The 13,549-nt window shown below is 39.8% G+C and overlaps 1 protein-coding gene across 2 annotated transcripts in view; it reads right to left on the bottom strand.

The window, feature by feature from the left end:
• Window positions 1-9,160: 9,160 nt before the first annotated feature.
• gripap1 (GRIP1 associated protein 1) overlaps window positions 9,161-13,549 on the bottom strand; it is an 84,392-nt gene continuing 80,003 nt past the window's right edge. For both annotated transcript variants that reach the window (XM_017681951.2, XM_017681952.2), the window contains one exon: window positions 9,161-12,455. In XM_017681951.2, the coding sequence (XP_017537440.2) occupies window positions 12,375-12,455 (81 nt within the window). In that variant the 3' untranslated portion in view covers window positions 9,161-12,374. The remainder of the gene's footprint in view (window positions 12,456-13,549) is intronic.

Here is a 13,549-nt window from a genome sequence, read left to right as displayed (position 1 = left end):
GTGTGTTCAAACCGCAGGAGATCTGTCAAGGCACTGCAGGTGGGCCTGCCCTCAGTCTAGGCCTGTCAATCAAAACGCATAACTGTGCAGTAGCTATGGTGCTAAACACTGCACATGCATATGCAGCAGTGTGGGTACATGCTCAAAAAACATGGTACTTCAAGGGTTCGTTTGTAAATACAGTGGAACCATGAACACTCAAAGAACCCTTTGCATGACTAAAGGGTTCTTAATGTAAGAGTTCTATATAGCATCAAAAAGGGTTCTGGTATTGCTCAGAAACAACCAAAAAAGTTCAACATTTTACGTTGCCTTGTACTTAAAATATCCAAATACATTCTTAAAAAGAAAATGGCTCTATAAAAGAACCATGAACACAGAAAGAAGTATGTATCGTTAAATGGTTCTTTGCATGGTGAAATGGTTCTTCAGATTGACGGAGAATGTACTGTAGATGGTTCTATATAGATTTGTTTTTTGAAAGGGTTCTTCCACTGTTACAAGCTTGACATATAAAATCCACATTCTCCAGTCTGAAGAACCATTCCACCATGCTGTGAACCATTTAAGCATGTAATTGGTTCTTTGAGTGTTCGTGGTTCTCTACAGAAGCATTTTTATTACCAAAGAACCCTTGAAGAACCATCTTTTTAAAGAGTGTAACTAGCTAGTATTTTGCCTAAACAATCAATGAGCCATAAATATGGCATTTTATTCACCAGATCTGATTATATTTTGCAGCTTTTGTTTGATTGACAGGTAGATCATGGAGAAACACTGTGTGTCTTGATGTCGGGGACACGAATGTATCATTTGATTCCTATAGTTAAGGTGGACCGCAAGTTATTGCGCTCCTGTAAATGAAGTTAATCACTGATAGCAGGATCCTGCAGGTGGCTAACACAAGTAGGAAGCAGCGCCTAGCCATGCTTCAAACAATGTTCGTAATAACACATTTACAAAAGCCTACTGTATTATATGTATAATCAAATCAAATCACGTTTATTGTCACATCACATTTACAGGTGGGAAGTGAGTGAAAATCTTAGGTGCGTAGCCCCCTTATAGAATTTAAACACAAAAAAATAAATAAATATCTAAGAAGAAAAAGAAAAATCAACCAGAAGGGAGCTCGCAACACGGCAGCCATGCTTTGCGCCAACTTGGTATCTACTAAGCCTAGAAATAGCTTTCTTGCTGGGAGTTTTAGCTAGAACTCAGAGCAGCAGGAGAGCAGAAGAGGCTTAAGAGCAGTGGTTCCCAACCTTTTGCAACTCACGTCCCACACAAACAACCACAGAAGCTTCAATGGCCCATAAGACTTAACTGATCAGGTCGTTTTTTCTCACTCATCTTCTAACAGCTGATTTTATTTGGCAGCTACCAAGTGCTGGATGTCAGGCTGAAGAAGTTGCAAATGGAGCATCTGGCTCAGTTTGATAGGTTTAGGTACATACTCTCTATGATTAGTGGCCGAGTGATGGTGTAAATTGTTGGGTTTAATTTTATTGTCCATGATGGATGAGCTCCATATGGCTGAGAAGCTTACACTGAAAATATAAACATGCATTCTTAAAAAAGATCATCCTTCAAGGGTTCTTTGGTAGAGAAAATGGCTCTGTATAGAACCGTGAACACTCAAAACACCATAAGCATGCTTAAGTGTTTCGGGGCATGGTGAAATGGCTCTTCAGTTTGATAGTGAATGTGCTGTAGATGGGTCTATAGAGAAGCTTTCTGAAAGGGCTTCTATATAGCACCAAAAAGGGTTCTTCTACTGTTACAAACTTGACCGTAACTGTAGCAGAACTCTTCTTGGTGCTACATGGAAACCTATATAAAACCCACATTCTCCATCAAGCTGAAGAATCATTTCACTATGTTCTGAACCATTCAAGCATGCAAATGGTTCTTTGAGTGTTTTATACAGAACCATTTTCTTTACCAAAGAACCCTTGAAGAAGGATCTTTTTTAAAAGTGTAACTACCTAGCATTTTGCTAGAACAGTCAATGAGCCTGACATAAATATGGCATTTTATTCCTGCAAATAATCAACAATATACGTCTGTTTTAAATTACATTTGGTTAAATGTCTGTACTGCTGATATATTGCTGATATATTTGAGGTTAAAAAACAAAAAGATGGCCAACGGCCGTCTAGGAGCACCAGCATGGCCCATTGGGTGGGCTGCAGCCCACAGGTTGATAATCACTGGAAGATAGACTAAAGTTGGATTGAAATAACTTTGTTAGCCAGAACGTCCATCACTAATGCACGGGATGCAGACACCAATCAGCATTAGAGCTGATGTTTTGAATAAATCTGTCCAGTCAACAGTTACGAATCACACCATGTATAAAAGATAATCATTGGTGCATGTGTGTGGATAAATAAATAAATTGCATTAAAAACAGCCAATCAGAGGCCCTGAATTACTCTGGGCCAATGGGCTTAAGCCCAGACCAGCCTGTGCATTAAATAGCCGACAGTAGCGGGTATGGATGTCATTTAGAGCTCCAGATGCAAAGGAAGTAAACATCATTTCTACACAGCCAGGGAGGATCTGAGACTTATATATGACTCGTGCATGAACGTGTCTGTGTGGCCGGATTGCCTGCGCTTGAGGGAGGCTCTGATTTATATATCATGCTGCATTTTGTTTGGAAGGCAGCAGCTCAGGCTTCAAAATTGCCTGCACTTCCTGATGGCTGACTGCGGAAGCTGTTTTGGCGCTCCGTCCCACTCAGCAAGGACTGCCAGCTCTCTGACGAGAGCTGCCGCATCCATCGAGTCACCTGGGCCTGCAATGTTTCCCTATTTTCATGTAATTCATTTAACTAGCCTTTCTTTTGGTATTCGCGTTCAATATTTCATACCTTTCACCCTCATGTTAATCTTTAATGACCTGTCCTACTTCATTCTCTGGAACTTTCCTCTCGCTCTGCATGCATGTGCGTGTGTGTATGAGGGCTGGGGTTTGTCCCAAGCTAAGGTCATGTGATAGAACATCCCTCCTTTCCTCCTTAAGGGTTTAAATACATCCCAGTCTGACACTTAACACCCAAAAGCCCTTGGGAAAGGACAGGATCAGTTAGCTGCCACTGTAACTGAAGAAAAGCGCTGGCAAAATATTTAGAGATCTTGAGGGCACCGTAACACCCTTATCAGGCTTACTGAATGACCTGGTCAATACATACTGGGCAAAAAAAACGTAAATGGAGACTGGCAAGCAGAGGAGAAAGTTTTGACACCTTAAAGCTCATTGTTTACAATCAGTTTTGCCCTTTATTTAGTCCCTTATATAACACAAACCTCTTATTCAATTATCATCATTAATGGGGAATTTCTCAGATTTTTCTAAATGTGTGCATAAATGAATGGTTAAGATGTTAAAGTCTGAGTGGTTTGATGTGAAATGCTTCATTCTAGAGACACTTACTAAATCAGAATTTTTCTCAGTGGTGGTGATAGGAACCAGACGTCTGAAGAGTTTAATGCCTCTAAAAGCTCCCTCACAGAAAGTTATTACATGAAATGGCTATGAATTTGATGTCGGATGTCTGAGACAATGCTTTCTGATAGTTTTGAGACCAAGTTACAGACTAAAGTTCATTCATGGTGGAGAGAAATACATTCAATTTTTGGATTTTTACAATTTTGTACAGATTTTATCCCCATCAGCATTACATAAAAACATTAAAAACACATTTCAGATGATGTGTGGACACACGAACCCTCTTGCATAGTAAATAAAATGACTGTAGTTCTGTAGTGCTGTAGACATTGTGATTCCTGGTTCCTATCACCACCACTGTAAGCAAATCAGAGTCGGCGAATAAACCATTTCACATCAAACCACTCTGAGTAACTGTTTACATCTCAACCACTGAATTACTCATTTTGAACTTGGTGAAAAAGTGAAAAAATGGTGGAATTCCCTTTTAAGGCTTATCAAAGTTTATCCTAAGGCAGAGGTTTGGCAACTCAAATGTTAAGAAGAGCCATTTTCACCTTTCAACAAAAATCAAACCACCTTGGGAGCCACAACATTTTATGTCTATTTTAACATCTTGGGTGTAAATCTGTCTCAGTACAGGCTAATGTACTAGTGTAGGCTAAAAATATAACAGATTTACTTCGCTCTGCTTTAAGCTTTAGCTCAGCCATAGCTGCTTTTCTCACATCTCTGGCAGGAATATTTTCTGCAGAAGTAGAAGAGTTTCCTGTGAAATGTCTCTCAACCTTCAACTTTTTCCAGAGCTGCATGTTGCCGACCCCTGTCCTAAGGCAGCTACCATAAATTATCCAGTAATAACTATGAGCCTAATATATGTTATACAGAGAATTCTGACAAATTCAGTTCATATCATCCAAAATTTTAATCAGTCTATATACTGTGCAGTCTATAAATATAAGCATTAATCTATAAATGTGAACAGAAGTACAGACAAAAATCAAGCTTTAAGATGGCCCCTTGGCTGGTAAGGCCAGTTTTATGAATGTCATACATATGTCTATCATACAGATAACTGTATGTCAGAAGCCAGAAACTACAAAAGTAAGTCTGTTAGAGATGCTTAACAGCTTGACACAGTTTGAGGTAAGTGAGTGATGATTCAGACCTGCAGTTTGCACAGTTCTAACTCTTGATTATCATCTTCTATTACGTTTTAGCCTCACAGCTCAAGTGCAATCAAATATCCGACACCAAGCATTGGCTGATCGACTGCATTTGGGCTAAGGGGAAAAGTGTAAATTTGATTTTTGTCTGAACCATCCCTTTAATGACATAAATACAATGGCAGCTTTAATAACATGGCTACTTGAATCCCTTTGAGGCCTTTGAATTTATTGCTGCAAAGAAATCCACAAAGAGAGAGCGCGAGAGAGAGAGAAAGAGACCAATAGCCGCTGCAGTTCATCACTGGTATCCATAATCACCAGCATATTGATAAACATAAAGCTGAGAATTGATTTGGAGGATTGATTTCTACAAGTGCTCTCTGAAGAAACTAGCAGGCTAATCTGAAACACTCGAGGGGTATGGATCCTCGAGATTGAAGAGGCTCCTTCACATTTCAAACATGCTTAACTGGACAGATTTCTTTGGCAGTCTTTCCAAGCACCTCTAATTTGGGCGCCACTTCCAGCCGAATTCGGTAAAAATGTTCCGGAACACTGCAGATAGAAACAGTATGAATAGAGTGGGTGTAATTTCATAGCCTCCCACGTTAGATGAGTGAAGCTAGCCTGTAAAATTGAGCTCTAGCTCCATCTAACACTGGCAGAACGTGGCATGGTGCCGAATGCGGCCCCGCAGGCTATTGTGTTCGAACTGCAGGATGATTCTGTTGATGTACCATCTGCCTGAAGCAGAGTGTCTCATTCAGGTCCTGGAAGGCCACAGGCCTGCAGACATTAGCATGTGTCCACTTCTAACACTCTGAGCTCAACTCGTGCTTTGAGAACGAACTGTTGGGTTGAATCAAGAATGTTTGACCAAAAATCTAATTTTCCCTTTTCCATAAATAGCAGTCGATGAGTGAAAAAACTTGATGTAAATATGCTAATGCGTATTGGAACTATATCACTATCCAAACTGTGTGCATATTATTTATGTTCCTGCTTTTGCTGCTTCCACCTCACCAGGTATGTAGCGCCACCTAGCAGATACAGTACAAAGTGCAGCTATACTACATAAACTGTGTTGCAGTGAAAGCAGCGAAATGTCAAGCTCAAGTTCACTTTTAAACCCTACTCTTACGAATTGAATGTAATTTAGATTTCAACATCATTCGTTTGTGTGTTTATCTTAAATACTTTAGACTAACTGCCTTTCTCTGTTTATGTTTCAAGCCGCATGATCTACTGAGGCTTTTTTGTGAACTAAATGGTCCTCGGTGTCACCGAACGCTGCCGGACGATGACACTGACACTGACATTCGGTGTAAAAAACAAGTTTTAAAAAGTTTACCTTGGGTCATCCATAAGCTTGGCCAACTTGGAATTGGTGTTACCTGTTCTCAGTCAAATGCTGTTCTCCTACTGCTGACTTTTAGACATTCTTTGTAGGTCATATTCTGAGGCTTTGATCCAAAATTTGCGATATTGTTAGATATTTATCACCTAGCATTGAGGATGACATGAGCCAAAACATGTTCCATACAAAGATTTAAGCAGTTATAATGTCTTGGTTATTTAATTGCTGGCCTCTGTGCTCTTTTTGAATCTTGTATTTTGGAGAGCCAAGACACTACTAAGCATTAAAAAAGAGAAAGACAGAATTTTCATTTTATTTTTTTTTATTTTAATTTTAGCATCTGCCATCTTTGATTCTGGAGGCACCACTGGTTGCCAGTGAGTAACGATACATTGTGTTCTACTGATTTTAACTTGCAACCGGAGAATTCTTTCACAATTAGCACCTCTTAGACTGTGTGCTAATGACATCTTTATTGGATATATATTTGCACTACTTCTTTCGGGCTTTAATCAAGGAATCAGGGGTTTTCAAAGGACAAATACAAGGAGATTCATTTGAAAAGGCCCCAAATATTCTGTTGTAAATCCCATTATGGTGAAGCAATCTGAACCAAAAAAAATACCCTACATACCTTGATATGTAATCGAATGCTTTACATGCAATGCTGGAAATGATCTCAGTTTTCTGTCAGACACATGAAAGGGTATGGGGGGAGATCTGGACCCGGAATTTGCAAACTGAGGCTAAACGTCGCAACAGCTGTCCGGCGCCTACCTCATCACTCCAACGGAGGGGCATCCTGGGTTGTTCGAAGCTCCATATACTGAGGAGCACATTGCACATTGTTTGGTTCAGATTGCTTCATCCTAGCAAGAGTTATTACAGAATATATGGGGCCTTGTGCGAGTAAATCTCCCTGTTGTAACAATAGACATGACTGGACAAGCATAGCTTTTTAAAAATTCTGAAATACTTTAATGATAAACTTCATTAATAAAAACATGCATATAAACGTGTGTCCATCAGCCTTTGATTCTCAATGTGAGAGCAGTGGGAGAATTTCAAATATTCATCATCATCATCACACAAACGACTAAATAACTGCTGCTGGTTCACCTTGGTGAATTTTACCAGATTTTTTTTTTTTTTAATCAGCTTTAAGTAACTCCTCAAACCCCCACCCCCTACCCCCCACCAGCTTCCCTGACCTTATACCAGGATGGGAAAAGAAAGTGCCTGATATAATGGAACCTCCTCTGCTTTTCACATTATTTCATTGTTGAAGAGATGAAGAACTGCAGGTCATGTTTACTGAAAATATGACACATAAATCAATAAACCATGTTTCAGTATCAATAATTCATTTTCATCTTCCTGACTAATTACAGAACTGCTGGTTCTTGCAAACTCAAACTGTCAAATTTCTCCTTCTGCCTCTCCGAGGGGCTTCATTCAAAACAAATCCAGTGGATAAACACATTAGCCTGTCAAATAAGACAAACCCAAGTTTGTCTAGTTTAGCTCCCTTAAAGAGGTGCAGGTGATCGATGGCTGAATTTGCTGACAGAAAGAGTTATCCAAACAGAGAAGGTGAAGCTTGTTTGTACTGACCCGACCTCAAAACTTTTGACAGAAGACACAAGAAAAGTAGCAAAACATTCACAAATTAAAGGTATAGTTCAGTCACACTTACACAAATTTGGACCAGCAGCCACTTTGAAATCAGAATTTTTCTGTACTTCTGTCCATTTTACAGATAACAGAATGTCATACAGAAGAAAATGTGCAAATCAAACAAAGAAGCTGGAGGTCTCAGAACAATGGACTGACCACCCTAGAGTCCAGACCACAACATCAGTGAATGTGTTTGGGATTATTTGGATTGTGAGAAGCAGAAAATGATACAAGCTTCTAAGACTGAACTTTGGAGGTATAGAAAAGAATCTCTGCAGATTCCTTTGAAAAACTGAAAGTGGGTCTCCAGGAAAGAATGGAAGCTGTAATAAAGGCAGAGATTAGACACTTAAATACTGGAAAACTGTTGAGGTTTTTGTGTAATTTTCTAAAGCTCATAACTAACTAGCATGGCCGTCATGATCAGGGCTATTAGTTTAAAAGTTTTCATTAGTTTTTATTTTTAGTTTTAATTTCACCTTTTGATTTCCATTTAGCTGCAGTTAGTTTGAAGGCTGCATTAATAGTTTAAACTTTCTAAAGTAATAGTTTTAGTTCTGTTTTTATTTCCAGCTTTATATAGTATTATATCAAACACTGTGACCGTAGACATTTGATAAGGGTACAATAAAATTAGCACAACAGCTCAGCTCATCTTGTTTTCCTTAAAGACAGCCAAATAGAAAAGGCATCCAGTTCTAAACTCCCAATCACACACTGAAAATAGAAAACTGAAGAATTTTATTGCGTTTTATCAAGTTTTGCGGTTTACACTGTTTTGATTTAGTTTTTTTGAAAATGGACAGTTTGATTTTCATCAGTTAGTTTAGGAACAGTCTTAATTAACTATTATAACCCTGGTCTTGCCTGGAAATCAAATGACTTCTGCACAGCACTGCATTAAATCTATAATGACAAAAGATTCTCAGCCTGTGAGCCGTTTCGAATACGTTTGCTTCTGCAGTGGTCAGGTTCTCCACACTGTCTGATAACCCAGTGCCCCAGAACTGATTCCACCTTAGACTGAATTTGCTCAAGAGTGACAAATGCAATGAACGAGATGACAACTGGGATCAAAAACTGACCAAATTAAAAGGCTGTTCAATGATTCATGTAATTTGTTTACATGGCTCTGCAGTAATTGGTAATGCTGCAGTGAGTGGGGGGCTTTTCAGAGGAGCAGCACTCGCTGGGGATGGAGGATAAAGAAAGAGAATGCAAGAAAGCGTGTGCCAGAGTTAGGGGGTCAATATTCATAGCAACACTCGATTTGTAATGCTGCATTGCCATGAGAACAACCCAGGTGATCCATCAATGTTGCTGATGATGTACGTGAGCATTGTGCGTGTATAACACGCTCTTAACATCGACGTTTCTGTTCCAGCCCCAGTAAACATTACAGCTGCTGCATTACAGCGAAGACAAAAGACTCGAGACAAATCTCAGTGTGAATGAAATGCGTTCGGACGTTAGAAAAAGAAAAAAGGAGTCAATTACAAAATGAGTTTCCAGCCATTCTTTATTAACTCTGCAGGAAGTCAGGGGTAATTTCTTTGCTGAGCAAGACAGGTGACAATTGGATAAATAAATAAAAACCAAGGTTCAGGGGAGATGTTGATTAGAGCACTGTTGTTTCACTTTAAGCTAAGATTTTGTAATGACATCCCTGTTTAGATTATCTGGCAGATTCAAAAGCTTTATAAAATCAAAAGGCAAAGGGAACGCAGAGCTTCAACAGAGAATAATACGAAAGAATTCACTAACAATATGTTCATGGTGAACGTCTTGTCACAAGTAAAAAGAGCTGGTCATCTCGCCATTCACCATAATACAGTATAAATAATGTCTGATCTACATTAGATGACGGATGGTTTCAATACAATGCCTATTTTGATTAGTGTCCAAGCAAAGAATTTAAAATACATACATATACAACATGCAAATGATTATGTATAAATAGTATCAAATCAAAATACAGAGAGTAAAAGTTCATAGGCATGAAACAAAACCGTTGTTTTCAAAAGCACCCAGAATAAACATTACAGATTAGTGACTGCCCACATCTGACCAATATCACTAAGCCAACTGGGTTTAACCAGATGAATAAATGTCAAGCCTACTGCTTAGTAAACTAGCTTCACTGCTAGACAGTATAAGCCTCCCACTCACCTGCATCATCAAAATAATTCAGTATTTCAGAATTCTTTAATAATGATCAACAGCCACTTCATAGGCTATGTGGGCTTAATTTGAGTCATAAAAACAATTCATTGTTTGTTTGTGTACTTACAACAGCAGACTCCACCCACAACACGCTCTTTCATAGCAACTGGACAGACTTTGTGGAACACTGGCAAAAATCCCATTCAACCTAATGAGAAACTGGTGCAGAGGTTTTTGTGAAAATACAGAAAAACAACTTTTCTTGTATACATGTGAACCGTCACACTGTGAACTGATCAGGTGTGGTACTGGTGTCTAATCAAGCTCATGTTAGCATGGAGGCAAATTTATTGTTGATTCCATCCTGCCTAGTTTCAAAAACAACCACACGGTTCAGTGGGTTTGTTTACACCATGCCTTAACATGTGCTTCCAGTCATCAGATCACGTTCAGATTTCACTTCATGAGAAGCCGGGTATAAACACTACCAGGACGTTTTGAGTAATCCAATGGTTTTTTCGTTATCCGTATACAGTAAGGGGAAATGAGTCTGCCCAACACTGACTAGCGGATGAGAGGATAAAAAACTTTTAAAAAATGGAGGACACGTGAGACCGAAGTTGGCACTCTTGGCGATTAAAGTGTTCAAGCCAAGCGCGTCGACTCATATTGAGGAAAAAAAAATGTGACATTTTTTACAATGGAAAACTGCAATCCCATCTGGTCAAACTGAGGGCGCTAGTTAGTGATTCCTATGTGATCCAACATACAGCCCACGTTAACACAAGGTGTAAACAGGCTCAATAATATTTAGTGAATTTTTAATTCCGTACTAGGGCTCAAAAAATCCAAATACTCAAGGTACTGCTAAGTTATTATTTGCTTCTCTATATAGCATCTAGAAGCCACATACAAAATACAAAAGCCACAGAAATAATTTCATTAGCAAAGGCCTTAAACAGAACAATTACTGTTAATATATGGAAAATGTTCAAAATACATAAATAATAGCTGGTTTAGTTCACTTCGTTCATTATAAATTGATGCCATTCAAGTCAGAAGGGTTTGTGTTTTAAAGGAAGATGCATGTCTAGCGCAAATGGGAAGCGTATCTGTAACGTCAGACTGACAACTAAAAAATGATATTACCATTTTTATGACTGTTTTAAGGGTGAGAGCATTCAGGTACTTGTTCAGAAATATCAACAAGTATCTGAAGCCTGTAAACTGCTCTTCCTTTTCCAACGTTCTGCAAAGCTTGTCCAACCTCACGACACTTGCTACGAAAGAAGAGCTTGTAGGTGGGACATGAACAGGTCAACAGATGAGCATGTCAGTACAAGCTCTTGTTACGCACACAGGAATGGCTAAGCTGTGGACAGCGAGATACACAGGAAATAATTGGAAAGGTTCTTGGTCTTAAAAGAACATACGCTTGAGCTCAGCTCAAACTGTAGTGTCTCAAAAACTAGAGTTCTCCAACATTCTCCATTTAACAGGTACGAGGAAAACGCTCTCTTCATTTGTTTACCTTTCAAAAAAAGTTGAATATGTAAAAGTGGAATGACGTAACATTCAAGGGTTTTTTGGAGGCTGCAGATTAGAAACAGCTCAAAGGGGCTGAACTGGACTGGACCTTGAAAAACAGAGTGGTAGAAAGAGAGAGACGTACAGAGAATGGGCGGGGTGCTGGTTAGAGAAGTAAGGCCATGGGGCACTTTTTTACTTCGTAGCAGCGCTCTGAGCAGACGTGCGAAATGCTCAGACAATTATCGGTGCAATTACAAGCACTCGCATGTCACCAATAAACTGTAATTTTTTGACATAATGATCCAAACTCATCCCACTTAAAGAGCTCAACTTCATCCTCCATCTCCACTGCAGCACAAAGCAGCAAATCTCTCTTTACTTTTGATACTTTCAGTCTTACTATTTGTCCTATTATAAATGTGAAGAACTAATAAATTACTATTTTTATCTTTTCCATGTTCATATTTACATAAGTCAAACATATGAACAGGTAAAAAAGAAAACAGAAGCAGATATACAGGACAAATACAGGCAAACAGTGAGAGCCATGAGGGAGCTGTTAGTGACCGCAGCCTCTCTTTTGGTGGGTGGAGGGTTGGGGGAAGCCCCTTCAAGGTCAGATTTACACAAAAATGGACAAACATACATCACATAGCTAAAAACAATAGTAGAAGCCACCTTGCAACCTGAATTTTGTGTGTACTTTTGTCCTGTGGGGCTGCACCACTTCCCTGAGCTCAAAGAATCAATGACGCAAAGCGGTCGGGGCCAGCTAGCAAGCGATCCATCCAGCTCTTGCAGTATCGGAGACTAAAACAAGACACAGAGTGTTTACAGTGTAAATACATTCAGTAGTACAGGACTCGCGAATGGACACACTCCTCTTCCTCCTCGTTTGTATGAGGTTCGAGTCAGTCTGCCAGTTGGTGTCTTGAGTAGGTACAACATTCTCTCTGTAGCCATGGAAAGATGAGCTAGTGAAGGAAGAGTTTTGACTGAGAGGCTGGGTGGGGTGTTCAGTCTTAGCCCACGGCCTTTGGGCCTTCTGCAGGGCCAGCATCTTTACTCAAACGCACAATCTCCTGAGACAACACCTCCAGATCCTGCAAGGGAGCAAAGCAAGAGACAAGGAGCTGTTGTAAGCACTGACAGAACAGGAATATTCATTAATATGCAAAGGCTGGAGCACACTGACCCAGCATGCTACAACCAACAGCAAACATCAACAAACACCAAGAAACCTAAACATATGAGCTGTGTCCCAATTCAGGGGCTGCATTTAACGGCACAACTTGGGAGTCCAATTTCGAAGGCTCCTTCATAAGCGGTCGAGAAATGTGTCCTTTTCCATGGCCACGGCCAACGAGTGGATCCTTCACTAGCCAACATATCTGAAGGTTCACTGCGTGCTGGGAAGGATTCAAGAACGCGGTGGCAACAGCAGAGGAGCAAACGGCCACTGAGGGGTTCATTTTTTAAATGGAGGTACTGGTGGAATAACAAATGTTATACAATACAAATACGAATACAAATGTTAAAAATGCCAATGTGGTCTGACGCAAAACTGACACCAACATTCCAGCAGACAGCGAGAAGCCTCTCCAACTTTAATAAGTGAAACAAATAAATTGAAGTAAAAGTTTCTGGCTCCATCTTTAGAGAACTTCAAAAGAACTTGACAAGAGTGCTGTTTCGTGACGCAACGGTAAGGGCGGGAACAGTGGTGTTGTGACACGAACAGGAAATCCAGCGTAGAAGTAGATCATCTCATTTCGGTTCAGCCTTCATGGGTCTGCACAGCCTTCAAAGGACACGCTTCCGTAGACCGCATTACTTGAACGTTACAGCCCCTGAACTGGGACACAGCTTTGGTCGCTGTGCCATACATGAGTGAGACTGAGAATGTTTCTCCCATTCAAACCGTTCTAAAATGTTCTCCCATATTCACACTATTCTTGTATGTCCTTCCTCTTTCACACTGCTCTAGAATGTTCTACCCCACTGAGACTGTTCTAGAGTGCTCTTCCCATTCACAATGTTTTAAAATGTTCTCCCAAATACTCTCCTCTATTCACACTGGTTCATGTGGTATGCTAGTTCTTATTCTGGAAGAGCTTTAAACAAAACGGCAGATTATAATGGTGCCGTTTACCCTTATGCATTCACACTGTTCTAGTATGTTCTCTCATATTCACAT

The sequence above is a fragment of the Pygocentrus nattereri genome, chromosome 28 (genome assembly GCF_015220715.1).
Source record: "Pygocentrus nattereri isolate fPygNat1 chromosome 28, fPygNat1.pri, whole genome shotgun sequence".
NCBI classification, from domain to species: domain Eukaryota; kingdom Metazoa; phylum Chordata; class Actinopteri; order Characiformes; family Serrasalmidae; genus Pygocentrus; species Pygocentrus nattereri.
This window is presented reverse-complemented; position numbering and strand designations above follow the sequence as displayed.